Below are 17741 nucleotides of genomic sequence, written 5' to 3' on the forward strand. Positions count from 1 at the left end.
AGTGGATTGAGTACTAGATTTGGCATCACAAGTTCTACTCCCAGATCCTGGCTCTGCTATTTGCTAGTTAGCCTCTACACGCCTCCATTTTCTCATCTACAAAATAAGAAAAGTTGGATTTGGTTGCCTCTTAAACTTCTTTCAATTCCAAGTCTCTGATCCTATGATCTCTTTAACTTCATAGAATGAGATTAAGTGATTTACTTAAATTTACATAGGACCAAGACCTGAATACAAATGCAAATGCAGTTTAATATTCTTTGCTTTCCAAATCTTCCTTCAGGTAGTGCCTCATCCACTATGCCTTCTCATAGTCTTCCAACTGAAATTGGTATTTTTACGCAAGTTTTTCATGTATTTTGTCTCAATCTCTTCTCAAATATTTCCTCAAATCCTCAAATATTTGGGGATTTATCTTCCTTTCCTCTTTACAGAAAGAAAACATGAAGCAGTTAAATAGTAATACAATGCAGTACATACTTAAGTGTTATGATGAGGCATCATGGATCTTTAGATTCTGGTTTTGTCATTCATTCTTTGCCTGCCTACCTGATTGATTAACTGACTGACAGACAGAGGAGAAAATTGAAGCCAAAAAAGCTAAGTAATTTTTTGATACTTCCTATGGCCTCAAGATAGCAGATTCTCAGAATTTAAGAGTTGAAAGGGACTTCACAGTCTATTTAGTTCAATAAGAACAAGAATCCTTGTTTTTTTTTCTCTCTCTCTTTCTCTCTTTGTATGTCTCTTTTTCTCTCTCTGTCTCTCTCTGCCTCAATCTGTCTCTCTCTCTCTCTCTCTGTCTCTCTCTCTCTCTCTCTCTCTCTCTCTCTCTCTCTCTCTCTCTCTCATATATATAATATGATGAATGGTTAGTCAATATTTGCCTGAAGACCTCCCGTAAGGAGAAGTTTTACCACCTTCTTAGGGTAGTATATCTTTGATGGCTCTAATTGTTAGTTTTGCCTTATGTTATGCAAAGAGGCATCAAAAGAGGCTTATTGGATTCTAGTTGGAATTGATAGTTGAGGGGAAAATGTAGATGAGTTGGTTTTTGAGAAATTGTATTTATTTTTAAATGAAAAATGTTTTAGATGAGCTTTTTTTTTAATTATAGTTATCTACATTTATGCCATATTCCTTATTATACTGCTTTTTGAGGACAAGGACTGTGCCTTATCTAAGTTTCTTTTTCCCAGTACCTAACATAGTGATCTGCAGACATTAAGTGATGAATAAATGTTTATTGGCTTACTATTTGCTTTAATAGTTAACAAAAAGGTACAGAGTGCCATTATTGTTAACAATCTCATTCAGACTACTCCTGAAATTTGACCTACAATGGGAATAAGAAATCGTCAACACATTTCCAAATATAAAAATAACATAATAGGAATGTATAAAGGAGGTGGCCCTGTCTTGTGGCAATATCAAGAAATAACAAGTAGCTAGCCATAGTATTGCAGAAGTATTTAGGAAATATTGAAGGACTTGGAGATCTACAGTGCCTCAAGTAGACTCTCTTTGGAAGATTTAAAAGGCAAGGGCCAGAATTGCATAGAATGAGAAGGCTTGCATGGGCTATAATATGCAGTGATGGAGGGAGAACTCACTCCCTGAGATCAGATTGCTACAAGATGAAATAAATAACCTTAACAAATTTATTGAAACCTTGTTCAACTTACCTTGGCATTCTGCAGTGCAACTAATGTAGCATAAAATGGGAAATGTGCATATAATACCTATTAGTGATTAGATTAATCCTCTTTAAATTTCAAACACGGATTTATTTGTTAGGAGGGAACTTCCACATTTATCTGGGTCACTTGGTCAAGAAAGAAATCGAATCTAAAAATCATTCTAGATGAAGGGTAGCTACTTTATTTTTTTGGATTATATTTGGTATAGGGGTTTTGGCACCATTAAGAACAGAAAATAATCAGAGATTTTATGTATTTTGTATTATGGTCAGCTGCAATTCTTGCAGGAATAGAATTTTGCCTGATATTATAAAGAAAAATTTTTGCATGCATAAGCTGTATGTGCATTTTATGTTGGTATTAGACATAATACATATATATTCTAGTGATATTAAATGTAGTCCATGCTAGCAGAGAGAAGTAGCACTTACGAAATTTTTTTTCTTGAGAGCTTTAATTTTGTACCCTAATAACTGAGTGTTAGGTGCTTTGGAATCCCTCTCTTACCTTTTCCCTATGCTTTACTCTTCCTTGACTTTTTCTGTGTCTCCTTTTCTCTTCATACCTTTCCTTTTCTATCTTCTAGATTTCTCCCTCCACAAACAGGAAAAAGCCACTCCAGTTTATTTTTGCCCCTAACATAATGTGACATTCATTACCTGATTTGGGTTCAGTTTAGGCTAAGAAAAACTACTGGCTCTGGTTCAGAAAAGCTAATAGATAATTTATCCTTAAAAGGTGAAGGAAACCCCTGATTAGAGAAATGCAAATAAAAACAACTCTGAGGTACCACCAGATTGGCCAACATGGCAGCAAAAGATATTATATTGTGAAATTATGGAATTTTAAAATCTAATTTTAAATCTTCTCAATGAAATCATACAAAAGTCATTATTAAAAAATGATTAGGGGGGGCAGCTGGGTAGCTCAGTGGAGTGAGAGTCAGGCCTAGAGACAGGAGGTCCTAGGTTCAAACCCAGCCTCAGCCACTTCCCAGCTGTGTGACCCTGGGCAAGTCACTTGACCCCCATTGCCCACCCTTACCACTCTTCCACCTATGAGACAATACACCAAGATTAAGGGTTTAAAAAAAATGATTAGGAGTGAGCAAGCATTCAGTTATGGTGAAGGGAATTGAAATTGCCAAAAGAAATTTGTAAAAGTAATGCATTGTATTATTTTAATAGACTCCTTTAGTTCTTTTTCTTTTATTTAAACCCTGTATGATAAATTTCTTTCATTATTGAAAAATATTCTGTCTTCCTTCCTTCTTTCCTTCCTTCCTTCCTTCCTTCCTTCCTTCCTTCCTTCCCCCCTACTCCCTCTTTCCCTCTCTCCCTCTCCCTCCCACTCTCTCTTCTTCTATCTCCTCCCCATCCTCCTGTCCCTCTCTTTTCTCTGTCTTTGAACATGGGATCATTTCTTAAGAGAATGAAACTAAATCCCTGGATAAAGTTTTAGAAATACTGTGACCATGAGATCAGTTTTCGAATATTCCTAAGAAAGAAATATTTTTTTCTATTATTGTCATGTTTCCAATGTTGAATTTTACTAGGAATCTCTAACCTTTTTTGGACAGACTACTTTTCATTTCCTTAAAGACTTGCTATCACAAGGTTTATTGCAGTATGTGTTTGTGTATGTGCATATGCATGTGTATGGTCTTAGTGTATGTGTATATGTGTGAAAGAGAGAGAAATAGGGGGAGAGAGACAGAGACAGAGACAGAGAGACAGAGAGAGAGAAAATGAGAGAGAAAGAGAAAGAGAATGAGAGAGAGAAAATGAGAGAATGAGAGAGAGAGAGAGAGAGAGAGAGAGAGAGAGAGAGAGAGAGAGAGAGAGAGAGAGAGAGATGGAGTTGGGGAGTGATGCAGTGGTTATTGACAGCAAAGTTTCTGGCCAAGACAGGAGCAGCAATGATGGCTGTACTTTGCTGCCCATCAGGAATCCCAGCAAAATTAGGGAGAGTGGGATTAGGGTTATCAACAGGTAAGGGGGATCATCATAGGGGCATCTGTTTAAGGAATCCTCAAGTAAGAAAGAATTTGAGGACTAGCTGTATATTGCTCTCAATTGAAGGTTTTAAAAATTAATCTGAATTGTAATACAATCGTTGTTATTCCCTTTGCTAAAGACATTTCAATTGAGAGTCAAAGTTCTGCTGTCCATAATATAATTATTGCCCTGTTATGATGAATAGACTAAGAAGGATCGAATCGACTTTTTCCTTTTTTTGTATCAAGTGATATGAACTGAGTCACCTATGTGTGAGGCCCACCAGAAACCTTTGTTGTGAGGCAGATGCTGAACATGAGATTTGACTGGGAATAATAAGAGCTTCCAAAGAAGAGTGGAAATGATGATAAAGTTTGATGGTGATGAATTCCTTCCCACAATTCTCCCATAAGAAAACTCATGTGAAAGTTAACATTTTGCTTTTGCCTTTTTTCTTTAACTTTCACCCACAAGAAGAATGTATATAAAAACATCCAAAGTTTTCCTTTTTTTTTTAATATTACATTTACCATTTTAGTTTAATTAGAATGGACTAGAATAAAGAAATGATCCTAATTGTTCCTGTTGGAAGCTTTATTATTTATAAATAAGCATCCTTGGGGATTCCATACCCCAAGCTTACCATATTGGTGCTGGATACTTAAATTAATTTGTTTACCTTATCTGCTGAGTTCATTGTAGCTTGGAACTCCTGAGCTCATGACCAACCAATCTCAGCTTCCTCAGTTGCAGGGCTTTCCGGCATGTGCTACCATGCCTGGCTTTTTTTTTTTCCCCCTTTCTTAAGTAACTTTGAATGAGTGATATATAGTCAAGAAGAAGCCATTGAGATGTGACTGTCTTTTAGATTACAGAAAAATCGCCTTAGGGATTCTGTGTATCATAAATAATCCACTATAGTTACTTCTGCATCTCAGTGTTACACGTACCAAATTACATACCAACTTAGAAATCTTCATATAGGCTTGTCAACTACTGTTTTTTCCTGATCTTATTTAACACATTCCACTCAAGGCTGGTTCTAGGGAAAACAGTTATTTAGGGAAATATGCTGCAACATTTTAATCTTGGCTTTTGGCATACAATTTGATCTTTATTGGGTAGCTAGATGCTGAAGTGGATAGAGTGCTGAAGCCAGAAAGACCTGAGTTTAATCCTGCCTCAGATTCTTATTAGCTATGTAACCTTGGGCAAGTGACTTAACATATTTGCCTCAGTTTCCTCAACTGTAAACTGAGGATAGTAATAGCACCTACCTCCCAGGATTCCTATATAAGAATGAAATAGCATCAGATTTGTTAAGTATTTAGCATAGTACTTATAGTAAGTACTATATAAAATGCTAGCTATAATTTTTATTATGACAATTATTATAGCCAATTAAAGGTTCTCATTGTAGAAAAATAGGTCATATAGGAAGAGGTCTTCCACTGAAGTCCTACTTTGATGCCTCAACATGGAGCGAATATAACCCAGGGTACTAAAAGGCTATATCAACAAGCTCCAAAAGGTCCTACCAACTTGGAAAGTCTTTGAGTATGGCCAAATGAATGAATGGAGAACAACACTAATATCAAACATTTATTATGTGTTCTATGCATTTGAGATTTGAATTTAAAAAAATAAAGACTGTCCCTGCCTTCAAGGAATAAGCATTTAACAGGGGTAGCCCACACTTAAGGGTGGTGAGAGAATGCTATTATAGTTTGGAACATTGCAGGGATGTGATTGGCCACCAGCGTAGAATGATAGGATTTCTGGTTTCAATGGCAGAATTGATTTGATTACAGTTCCAGAACTGGAGAGCAGCAGTGGGATGAGGGTTTGGATAAGGCAGCTGGAGAGAGAACAATCAGGGTGTAAGATGACATATGGTTAGAAACCTGCCTAGATATCTAAGTAGGTCATAGGAGATCATTTAACAATAAGGAAAATGGGATTCCAAGGTAGGACTTCTGGAACTAAAATGATTAAATACTCCATGGCCCAATGTGGCTGGTGGAAAGATAGCCACTGAGTAAAGTCCATTGATGGATTGGGTGATTGTTACATGAGGATCAACTTAGTTTTCAAAGATAGTTTGCTGTTGCTCAGTCCTATCCGTCTCTTTGAGACTCTGTGGACCCAACATCCATAGGGTTTCTTTGACAAAGATATTAAAGCAGTTTGCCACTTCCTTCTTTAGTTATATGCAGGCAGGGGCTATGTGACTTGTCCCTTGTCACACAGCTTCTAAGTGTCTGAGGACAAATTTGAACTCTAGTCTTTCTGACTCCAGGTCCAATGCTTTATAGCTGTCCAATTTTCAGAGAAATTTACCATCATGTTAACCAAAAGATAACATATTTTTTAGTCATAGCTATTCTTGAAGACCATCTCCTAATTTATAGAGGGATTATCATCTCTATCAGTGATGGGGACCCTTTTAGAGAGGCAGGTTATTTGAGAAATGCCCTCAGGCATCATGGAGATGGGGAGGGGAGCCCTATGTCCTAGTAATGAACTCTGACAAACTCTGTTCTTGGGAGATGGCAGGCGTGCCCACAGAGAGGGCTCTGAGTGCCCTCTCTGGCACACGTGCCATAGGTCCATCACCACAGATCTATATCCAAAGAAGGAATATCAACACTAACAAAACGACCAGATTCTAGAAGATTAGGTATAAATTTATGAAGTCTTATATTTTATTTTTATCTTTATAATAAAAATCAATGAATAAAATTGTTATTTTATGTTTATATTATATTTGATATCGATATAATAATATATTAAGTATAAGAGGGGAAGTATCTTGACAAGTATTTTGAAGGTACATAGAAATATTCTGAGGTACATAGGGGCTTTGAGGCAAATCTCACATTGGATGGGTGTGGGGAAGCTAGGTAGCACAGTAGATAGAGCACTAGGCCTGAAGTTGGGAGGATCCAAGTTCAAAAAATGGCCTCAGACACTTTCTAGGTGTCTGTCTATGGGCAAGTCACTTCACCCTGTAAGATTTAAATTAATATCAATAACTTCAAGTATTAATTTTATAAAGTTTATTAATAATCACTTGAAGAAGAAATTAAAAAAAAAATAGATGTTCAAACCCTAATTTTCTAACTAAAGTAAGGCCATGTGTGTAAATTGTCCTGCCTGACTGAAAGCCAGCTTCAGCAGCCGCATTCAGGGAAAAAGAGGGAGAGAGATGGGGTCACACCAAAACTTTATCTTCCCTAAGTTTGCAGGTAGAGTAAACACACAAATGGGATGCTGGGTAAGAGTCCTGGAGAGCAAATTCTATCCATACAACCCATTTGCTTAGCCCTTTACCTTTCTGTCTTAGAGGTGTTACTAGGCCAGAAAATAAGAATTTAAAAAATAATTGCACGGGTACCCACTAATACATAACTGTCAACTTAATATTCCCATGTTAAAGAACACTGCTACAACTATTCTTTTATAACCATACTTGAAGGGATATAGCACCAGGTACTTTAGAAGTTTGGAAAGGATTAATAATAATAGCTGGCATTTATATAGTACTTTAAAATTTATAATTTTTATAAACAGTATTATCAAGATTAATAAGAGATAAAGGAAATCCTAAATCTATAGTACTGGGCATTTCTGTCCTTAATGTTAAACTCTTAGGGAGTCTACTTCTATATGACTATCATAAATTATGCAGTGATACCTGGAGCATGTGTAGAGTTTGTTGATGTCAAGACAGCTTGTCTTTGGTTCCTGAAGATTCTAGTTTCTAATGATAAAATGTCTAATTTCTATAAATTCTTAGAGCAAATTACTCATGACTTTATTGATTCAGAGTAGGCTATCACATGAGGTGAGTCTGTGTTCACAGTAGGATCCCTGGAAATACTTTTAAACTTGGTGCCAAATGCCACCCAGGGCTTCTACTATTTCCTTGACATTTAAGCTAATTATACCAATTACACTGGAACTGTTCCCTGTAACTGGCACTGTCTAGACTATTTGTCTGGCATCCTTGGGGCAATAAGCCCAGTTGTTCATGATCTATTCAGTAATTAGATCTCCATGTAGAGACTAGTTTTAATAGTTGGAAATTCAAAGTTCCAAGAATCATAGAATTTGAGAGCCTTAGAATTCTTGTAGTCCAAATGATTCATTTTAGAGAGGAAGCAGGTTCAAAGAAATTAGGTGTCCTATCCAAGGTCACAAAGTTAATGACAGAATTAGAGACAGGATTAGAAATCTTGGATCCTAATTCACAGATCTATCCAGTGATGTCACATGCTTGACATCTTGAAACTATGGGAATAGATGACCAAAATCTCTGAAAGTTTTTCTCCTTGAACTAGTTAACACCAAATTAGTTGGTTATTTAAAAAAAAAACCCAAATAAACCCAATATTGATAATTATTTAATTTAGTAAAAGAAACAAATAATTTGTTTTCAGAAAAAAGACATTCTCACTATTTGGTTCTTTTATATGAACAAGTGTACTCACACATGCATATATTTATGAACATTTAGATTATAAAGAAATGCTAGTTGATGATAAAGTTGTTTTTATATTCCTGGATCTGACAGTTATAGATATCACTTTACATGGAGTTCAGTGGCAGGTGGGTGGTTCCTTTTTTAGTTGTGGCTGGGATTGAAGCTCTCTATAATTTTTAATAAACCATTTTTTTTTCTAGGAGGTCCATTAACAAGGGGAGTACTATCAAGTAAATGTTATCATCATTAGAAACTAACACAATTCTTTCTGATACTGAATCTGGGCTTTAGAATTGAATAAATGGCAAACCACTCCATTATCTTTTCCCGCCAAAAACCAAATAGGGTCAAAAAGAGTAGGAACATGATTGACCAATAATAACCACAAAACATAAGAGGTCCAATATAGCTCTGCATGACTGAACCTGGATTGACATCTAGGGTTTTAGGTAAAAGGTTTGAGGGTTAGGAGGTTTTGTTCTGAGATGTTTCCCAGTAAACTTGATTATATGTGTCCTTTTCTACGGAAATGAATTGAATATAGTAAGTGCATATGATCACAGTTGAATTTATCCTTTCCCAATAAAGTTTGTAGTGGAATGGATAGTTCAAACAATGAGATTAAGAAAAAAATGTTAATAGAAAATAAAACCAAAAACATACCCTTCCCCCCAGTGAATGAAGTCATTCCCTAAGAGATATATTCAAAAGCTATGAACCAATAAGTCTCAAACAAATTGCAAGCAAGTAAAAAGCTCCTTACCCTCTCTACAATTTGCCAATGCTCTAAAATGGATACAGTTTCAACTGCCCTCTCTTCTCTTTCCTTTACCCAGACCCTAATCACAGATTCTTATTCCTTCTTTTTCCTTTTAAACTTCTGTTCATTATCTCTGCTCTGCCCTTAAAATTTTGCTTTTATGAATAATCCCTCCTTAGATCTGTCTTTTCCTTTCATTTCTCTTCTTTCTGGTGAGTTGACTGTATTTCTTCTGAAGCAAACTTTGTGTTCTATTCTCCTTTGACCAATTTAGATGAAAGTAAGGTTTAAGTAATGGCTGATCCTCTACCCCATTTCTCTTTCTAGGCCTGGCATTCTATCCATGGTGCTACCTAACTGCACCCCCACCCTGTTAATAAGCCTGGGAAGGAGGTGGGCAAGAGGGTTTTAAGATTTGGATGTAGTTCAAACCAAAGCCCCATGTACAAAGTAGGATCAATGGAAAGCATACACATGTCAAGACAATCAATTTAAACTAATTTTTTATTAAACATCCAAAAGAAAAGTTCACACTAAAGAACTTTCATCCCCAATTATACTTCACTACAGACTACTGAAGAGAGGGTTATAGTTACTAAACTTCAGCTTTAGCTTTTCTTGATTTTTCCACATTGATAAAAAAAATTTTAAACTGATGTGTAAATCATCAAGGTTTTTAAGAAATCGATGCACTGAGTCAGCTTTTCAATCCACTTTTCCAGTTTTCTGGAGTTACCCAACACATATGCTCAAATAGGTTTATCAAAAAAAATTTAAAACTGTCAACAAGTTAGACAGCATTTAAATCATCTTTTCATTCCTCAAAATTTTAAGTTGGGGCAAATATCCTCCAACTACCTTCCAGTTCACTTAGGATCTCAGGTAGACAATTCAACTTAAGAGCAATCCATTGTCCATACACAAAAATTGTTGGATATGTCCTACTTGATCTTGGACATTGAACGTGTACTAAGAGCAGCCTATTTGACATTTCATATTAGAAATTTTTTATTTTCTTTGATTGTCAGGCATTATTCCAAACCTGCCCCATTCCCTTATGAAACTGGTAAAATAAAAAATAAATGTAATAACTGGAGCGTCAAATTTTAAAAGTTTCAAAGTGAAAATGTCTCCTGAATTCATATAACATTCCACCTCTGCCAGTCTTAATTAGGAATTTCCCAGAATACTTTTTTCCCCCCTCTCTTAGGAAAATAACATTAGGATGACATTCTCTGAACTGGCTTCCCAGGAATAAGCACCATTAACATCCTCAATACAAATTTCTTCATAGATTATCTTTAATAGAGCATGTACCAGAGCTAGCTAGAATGACAGAATACTCTCCCAAGAATTTTTGTCAAATCACTAGAGCTGAGGCATAACTATTTAGGTATGTTTTTAATAACTTTTGAATTTTTGTGGATTAGAAGTCACCTTGGAAAAGATGAAACATTTTCAAAAAACTTCAGAAATAAAAATGGCCCTAATTCACAGCAACATTAGAACTGTTATTATAAAATGATCACTACAATCCCTTAAATGTTGAACAGCAACGTGGTCATTTTCTAACTGAAGGCCAATTTTGCTAGATTGAGTTAATAAATAATACAGTACTGCTCAGTTACTGTTCAAGGCTCCAACGCCAAGCCCAAAGTCACTTTTCTCAGTTTGTCACCTAATGATTTTCAATGTGAGAAGTCAAGAGGTTGCCAGTTTAATTCTTGGGCAGAAGTAGGGAAATAAATTACAGTTTGTTAAAAGTTTGCTGTTTTCAGAACCATCAGGATCGGTCAACAAGGCCGAGTTGTTTTGTTTTTTCAAATGATGGATTTAAAGCACTCACTGGTTTTGAACTATTTTCCCATAGCCTCCTCTCCCAGCGTCATAGTCTTGTCTGTACTCATCTCGCACCTGGCCCCCAGACCGACCCCTTCCATATTGCCTGCCCTCCCGGAAGCCCGCATCCCAGTCCGTGCGGATAATCCGGTCATCCAGGCGAGTCCCATTAATGTACCGCATGGCGTTCTCGGCGTCGGCGCGGCAGTAGTACTCCACGAAGCAGAAACCGCAGGCCGTTTTCTTTACTTTATCCAAGCCCATGATTATCTTCTTGATGTCCCCGCTTTTACTGAAGAGTTCGTAGATCTGTTCCTCCGTGGTGTAAAAGGACAGGTTCCCGACATACAGCGTGCAGCTTTTCTTTAATAACTTTTCTTGGTCGTCCATTTTACCTCGGAAGTGCTGGTCGCGGTACCAGCCGAGCTCCACATAGGAGTCGCTCTGCAGCGCGCTCAGAAGTCCGCCCGACATGATGGCGATGACGGCGGCTGAGGTAACGGTGGGATGGGGCGGAGGTTGCGGTAGGATACGGTGACGGGACTGGGAGCGGCGACGGTGGTGGTGGGAACAGGAGGCGGGCCCCGGCTACGAGAAGCACAGGCGATGAAGATGAGGGGCGACCCGAGCAGAAACACCGTGACGAACGGAAGCGGCTGGAACCAACGGCACAGTCGGCGGCGAGCGCGCTCAGTGAAAAAACTCTATAGCTGTTGGAAGCGGCCTTCCGGGGAATACCGGAAGCTGCTCTGCCGGGACCAATCACGGGGCGCGCAGGACCGGAAGCTCTGATCTATTATCTCTTGTCCACTGAGAGAAAGAGTTACGTAGTCTTTGCTCCCCTCTAGCGTTCGATGATTTTGTCCAGATGAGATGTTCTAACTACGTTGCTTTGCGATGTTGATATAGGAATAGAGATGCCAGCTACATTCAGGCGTCTGTTTCCTCTATTAGAGTGTAAGCTCCTTGAGGGCAGGTATTGCTCTCTTATATTTATATCCTCAGAACTAATTAAAAAAAGCAAAACCCTTATTTTCCTTCAGTTTCTATCAGTTCAAGGCAGTAAAAGCTAGGTAACCGGGGTTAATTAAGTGTCACACAGCTAGGAAGTGTCAGAGGTCAGATTTGACCCTAGCACCTTCTGACTCCAGCCTGGCCCTCTTATCCACCGAGTCACCTAGCAGCTTCAGCCTTTTTTTTTTTTTTTTCTGGAGGAAATGTAAATACTATTTGCCATGATATGATGGCCTATAAAATAATTACCTCTGTACCTTGTTGCTAGATTACAACTCATTTGTCTTAGCCAACCAGAGGCATAAATTGATGATGGATTTTTATTTCAAATAATTTTTGATATGAACTTGGACCAGCATTACAAAAATAAGTATTCCTACATAGTCACTCTAAAAACTGTAAATAACAAAATGATTCTCAATTGACAGCAAATCAGCCAGGTTCAAATGAGGAACAAAAAGTTCTTTTAGATGATTTCATATTTTCGAGACTTAATCTTTATTTTAAATGTAGATTAGAAAGGCCATAGAATAAGGTGTGTGTGTGTGTGTGTGTGTGTGTGTGTGTGTGTGTGTGTGTGTGTGTGTGTGTATGTGTNGAGAGAGAGAGAGAGAGAGAGAGAGAGAGAGAGAGAGAGAGAGAGAGTGTGTGTTTTAGCTTGAACAAGATAAAACAAAATAGGTTTAGGATCATAGATTAGAGCTAGAATGGACCTGAGAAGTCACTGACTCTACCTGCCTCAATTTACAGATGAGGAAACAGACCGGGAAAGGTGAAATGATTTACTAAGTGTAGTGGGATTTGAATCTAGGTCTCTGGACCCCAAGTCTGGAGTTATATCCATTTGTCCACCTGAAAAAAAAAGCCCCACAGAACCATCAAAACAGTTATAAAAAAAACACCTCTTTAATCAGGACAAGGGAGTCAATGCTTTTATGGCCTACTACCATACAGAGCCAACACACATACCACACAGATCCACTTAGTTCCAAGACTGCAGAAACCATCAAAAATGTGAATTTTCAGTTGAATTAAAGAATTTGGGAATATATTTATACCTTAAGGAATATGTGACTGACTGACTGGTTACATAGGGGCTTTTAGCCTGAGGCTAGGGTACCTGGGTATAGCCTAAATACATTAAAAGAAAAGAAGACAGAGTCCTTATAACTTGACTATATTCATCAGTCCTAACCAAGGTACTCACTGGATGATTGATGGACTATTGTTCAGTCCAGGACTAGGGGTAAAGGATGCCTGAAATGTTTTGGTGTCTTCCTTTCCCTTGAATTTAAAAGGAAATTGTCAAATGGGGACGTCAGGTGAACTGAGAGGCTTGGATAGACTGGTCAGAGGGGGTGGTCTTTTTACAAGTTTTTAAAATTTGACTACTTTTTTCTGTAATTTAGTAGTCTGACTTTTGGTTTGTTCTTTTTCCTGTACTTTGGATACTTCCCTTCACTTGGACAGGTTCGACTTTCTTTTCTACTTACCTTTTTCAAGTTCTTATCTTTCTCTGAACTAGAAGGTTGTTCTGATTCAGATTGTCTCTTAGTGTCCTCAAGGAGCCATTGATTGAAGGCTTCCCTTCAACGCCCTCAGTCTTGGGCACTGCATAATTTATGATGGACTGCAAGTAGATAATCTTTTTGCCATCAAAAGAGCCCCATTCTGGCTAACCACACTTGGGGTAGACTTTTAGTTAACTTTTGCCACTTATCTAAATACTTTCAGGGAACTATAACTGGCAGACATATACTAGGCAGCAGTCCCCTCTGAGGTACTTGCTGGGGCAGGCACAAGTCTGTGATTGCCCTGAGTTTAACAAACTCCTGATTTAAGAGTGGTTCAGTTTCCCAAAAACACAAATTTGTTGTCAAGAATTTCACTCATTCAGCCAACCTGCCAAATTGAGTTTGAACTGGAACTCAATGGATTTCTGTGGAATCCAGAAGTCTGAAGATCACTTTAGGAGGTTGCTCCTGCCCAGCAACTTTGAATCTCTCTGGAATCTCCAAATATGTCAACCTGAAAAAACAAATAACCATCAAAGCAGTTACAAAAGATCTCATCTTTAATTAGGACAAGGGTCAGCTTTGGGGTTTCTTGAAGGCAAATGCCCATGGAACAAGGGTAAATTTGGGGTTTCATAAAATAAGGTTGTCACACTCTACCATGCTGGCTCAATCAGAACCCTGACTCAGAAAACAGGACAAATCACATTGCTAAAATCAACATAAACAGGGTATTTTTGCAAAGGATAAAAAAAAAAGATAAAAAGAAATATGTGGAAAAAGCTGAATAGTGACCCTGGAATAAGGGAATCATATCTCAAGTGACAGTAGTTGTAAAGACAATCTTACACCCCTACAAGCCAAGGCATTTAGTAGAGCTGGGAACAAGAAACCAAGTAGGCAGATTTGAGATTCTCCTTCTTTCCTTCCCATGCACATACTTTGGTGGAGAAATAAAATAGCAAGGGAAAAGCAATCAGATGTCAAAAGCAGAGGTGTGCTGGACCAGGATGCAAATAAAAATGAGAGGGCAAAGGTAGAGAAAATGAGCAAAAAAATGATGATATGAAGGTATTGGGAATAATTCTCTTCATTCACATGGATGCCATCCTGGTTGAAGATCTTATTACCTCTCCCTGGACTATTGCAATGACCTTCTAATTGTCCCTTCTGACTGCAGACTCTTTCATCTTCAATCCATTCACCACTTAACTGCCAAAATGAGTTTCCTAAAATTTTAACCATATCACTTCCCTTCTCAAGAATTTTCAATGGTTCCCTAATGCCATTTGGATAAAAGACAAACTCTTTAACATGCCATTTAAAGCCCTGCATAATTTGTCCTTGGTCTATCTTTCCAGTGTAAGGGGTAACATATTAAAGGGTTGGACTAAATTTATGAGGAATGTGGTCGCTGTAATTATTACTCAAGTCAGAATGACTTTTTAGCAATTTATTTATAAATTAGAGGGAAAGAGGGAAAATAGAGAAATGAGAAAGAGGACAGAGTAAAAAATCTAGCTTAAAGAACTAGACTCAAGAACTGAAGCCTTGGCTTTACTCCAGCAGGGCTTCAGAAGCCCCAGCCAGAGGGCCTAGGGGTCAATTAAATAAGGGTTTTAGCTATGAGACCTCCTTCAATATGAGGGGCCTCTCCTGAGGCTAGTACCTCTCAGAAAAAAAAAAAACAACAAGGAAAGGGAGTAAGCCTTTTTTCACTCACCCACATGGTAGGTCTAACTCTAAGAGAAAAATCCAAGAGTGGTCTGAGGTCCCAAACTGGAGCTTATTCAAGATCAAGTTGAAGGCAAAAGACCTCGTCACAGAAAGTTGTTACCACTTTTAAAGACCATTCCTTTCATCACTTTCTGTGCCTTCCTTCCATTTTTACAGGGACCAATTACAACTAAAGCTTTGCTTTGGTCTGCCCAAGGGGCATCATCTACTATCACACACATGGGTCACAGACCTCCCCATATTTAAAGTTGGGGTGTATATATATATATATATATATATATATATATATATATATATATATGCTTCTGGTGATTAAATCTAAAAATGGGCAGGGGAGAGTTAATTCCATCTTCATACCAGTCTTATTTCATATAATTTTTCTTGAATAGAGAAGAACTTTTAGGCAAAATAGTATTTTTGTTTACTAACATCTCTCCCTTCTCTTTTTCCTTTTTCTCTGTGTTTCTCTTCTTATCTCCCCCACCTCAGCCCCACTTCCCATAGTCACAGAGTTCTGATTATCTCAGATTATGCCATCATCAGAAATTGTCATCAGAAAATAAAGTTCTTTTATCTTGGATGAAAACTTTGAAATATATTTGTCTAGCTCAATGATGGTCAAACTATGGCCTGAGGGCCAGATGTGACCCCCCTGAAATGTTCTATCTGACCACATTATTACTAATCTGAAGAATACAATGAGTAGGATACAATTCAATGAAACTTCAAAAAAGTTGCCTTAGAAACAGACCAACAAATGAGTATTTCCTTTCCTTTGGCCCCCTCTTTAAAAAGTTTGCCCATTGGGGGCAGCTGGGTAGCTCAGTGGATTGAGAGCCAAGCCTAGAGACGGGAGGTCCTAGGTTCAAATCCGGCCTCAGACACTTCCCAGCTGTGTGACCCTGGGCAAGTCACTTGACCCCCATTGCCTACCCTTACCACTCTTCCACCTATAAGTCAATACACAGAAGTTAAGGGTTTAAAATAAAAAAAAAAGTAAAAAAAAAAAAGTTTGCCCATCACTGGTCTAATTAATAGCTCAAGTTCCAAGAAAAATTGTCCTATATCTCTGAAAATAACACTCAATGTCAAAAAGATATTAGCATATCATCACCTTCTACCAAGCTAGTTTTATTCAAAATAGGGTTCAATGTTCAAATATTCAAAATAGTCTATTTTCAAGGGTCTTATCCTTACTGACTCTTAAATAATAATTCATAGAGATTTATTACTGAGAGGATCCTTAGAAATAATTTTTCTAATCTCTCTCTCTCTCTCTCTCTCTCTCTTTCTCTCTCTCTCTCTCTCTCTCTCTCTGGCTCTCTGTCTGGCTCTCTCTTTCTGTCTGTCTCTCTGTCTCTCTGTCTCTCTGTCTCTCTCTGATAAAGAAGCCAAGACCCAGAAGATGAATTGGCTTGTTCAGAGGTCATATTGGTAATATGTAGCAAAAATAGATCCTTTGACTACAAATTCACTCTGCCACTGACTTTCACAAATATTCTTCCGGCTTAAGGTTTCCTTCCTTAAAATGTAATTTTTCCTTTGGGATAATTAATTATTCATGACACTGTACTTTAGATTTTGATAGGAGGTAGAATGGGAGAAAATGAGGACAAAAGAGACCCAGTAGGGATGGGAGATGGGTGGCTTTGAATTAGGAAAAAAAACATAGAAAAGAGACCCTTGGACCATTTGAATATTTCTACTTTCCAATTTTCCCTAGAGTTGGCATGCCTGGAAAGCACATTGTTGCCCACAAGCATTAGGTAATATTAGGCAGGACAAGATCCCACCTTCTGGGTCCTCAGGATTTAGATAGCTTTTTGATGGATCAGTATGTTACTAAGAATACAGCTTCATGCCAGCCTGCAGAGATGATCCAGATGCCATTTCTCAGACAAATGACAAATACAGCCAGATTTTTCCATTTTTGAGAGTTTTTATTAATTGACTTGAGTTCTGAGGCTTGTGTGTCTCCCCTAATGTGCTCTGTACCCAATGGGTTTATGAGCTAGCATAGTGCTCAGGGCTCAACTACTACTGATTAATTGGCAGATGTCCTTTTCCACTGGTCCCTGGTGGAGCTAAGGAAAGCACATACTGGGAAGGCAGCCCACATCTGTTTTCTTAAGTTTAATGAATGCCTGGGCCAAATTTTACAATTGCCAACTATGATTTGGAGACTCTTCCTAGATTTTGAACTCTAGTCTCACCCACATTCACCATTATAACCTCTCTTAACCAAGCTCACTTTTCCCCTCTGATTTTCATGCTATGAAATTAAGAGTATCCAAATATCTGTCTAAAGGAAATCACACAAGATCCTATTAAAAAGCAAATTTAAAAGAAAAAAAGACAGGCAAGTTTTATTAGGATTTTTCTAAGTTTTATAGCCTGATTTAAGTTAGCCTTAGCCTGGATTATTTTAGCTCACAAGTTCTTAGATGAGAGTTAAGAAGTGGTTTATCTCATTGTCTATATTTTCATTTGACCTCAAAGTGTGAAAAGTTTGGAAAATAAACCAAAAATTAAAATCGTTTTTCTTTAGGTCAATATGAAGAGATTTATTTGGAATCTCCTAAAACTCAACATTAGAATGATATCTGGGGCAGAGTCAACTTGAATGAAGATTGGAAGGTGAATACTTCAAATATGCCTCCCCTGTCCATTACAAGAATAGCTCTAGGATGCCAT

The 17741-nt window shown here is 37.7% G+C and overlaps 1 protein-coding gene across 2 annotated transcripts; it reads right to left on the reverse strand.

Moving 5' to 3' along the window:
• Positions 1-10329: 10329 nt before the first annotated feature.
• Positions 10330-11486, reverse strand: LOC123246965 (nuclear cap-binding protein subunit 2). 2 transcript variants are annotated; one of them, XM_044675748.1, is made up of 2 exons: positions 11139-11486; positions 10330-10979 (listed from the first exon to the last, which is right to left on the reverse strand). In XM_044675748.1, exons 1-2 carry the CDS (start codon positions 11254-11256, stop codon positions 10786-10788), a joined length of 312 nt encoding a protein of 103 aa, XP_044531683.1. In that variant the 5' UTR covers positions 11257-11486; the 3' UTR covers positions 10330-10785. The 2 variants fall into 2 exon arrangements, with proteins under 2 accessions (XP_044531683.1, XP_044531682.1); XM_044675747.1 differs by having other exon boundaries at positions 10330-11486.
• Positions 11487-17741: the final 6255 nt, after the last annotated feature.

Source organism: Gracilinanus agilis, chromosome 4 (assembly GCF_016433145.1).
Source record: "Gracilinanus agilis isolate LMUSP501 chromosome 4, AgileGrace, whole genome shotgun sequence".
NCBI lineage: Eukaryota > Metazoa > Chordata > Mammalia > Didelphimorphia > Didelphidae > Gracilinanus > Gracilinanus agilis.

Coding starts and splice junctions, on each gene's coding strand:
- LOC123246965 (XM_044675747.1), bottom strand. CDS start 11,256: ATGTCGGGCGGACTTCTGAGCGCGCTGCAGAGCGACTCCTATGTGGAG.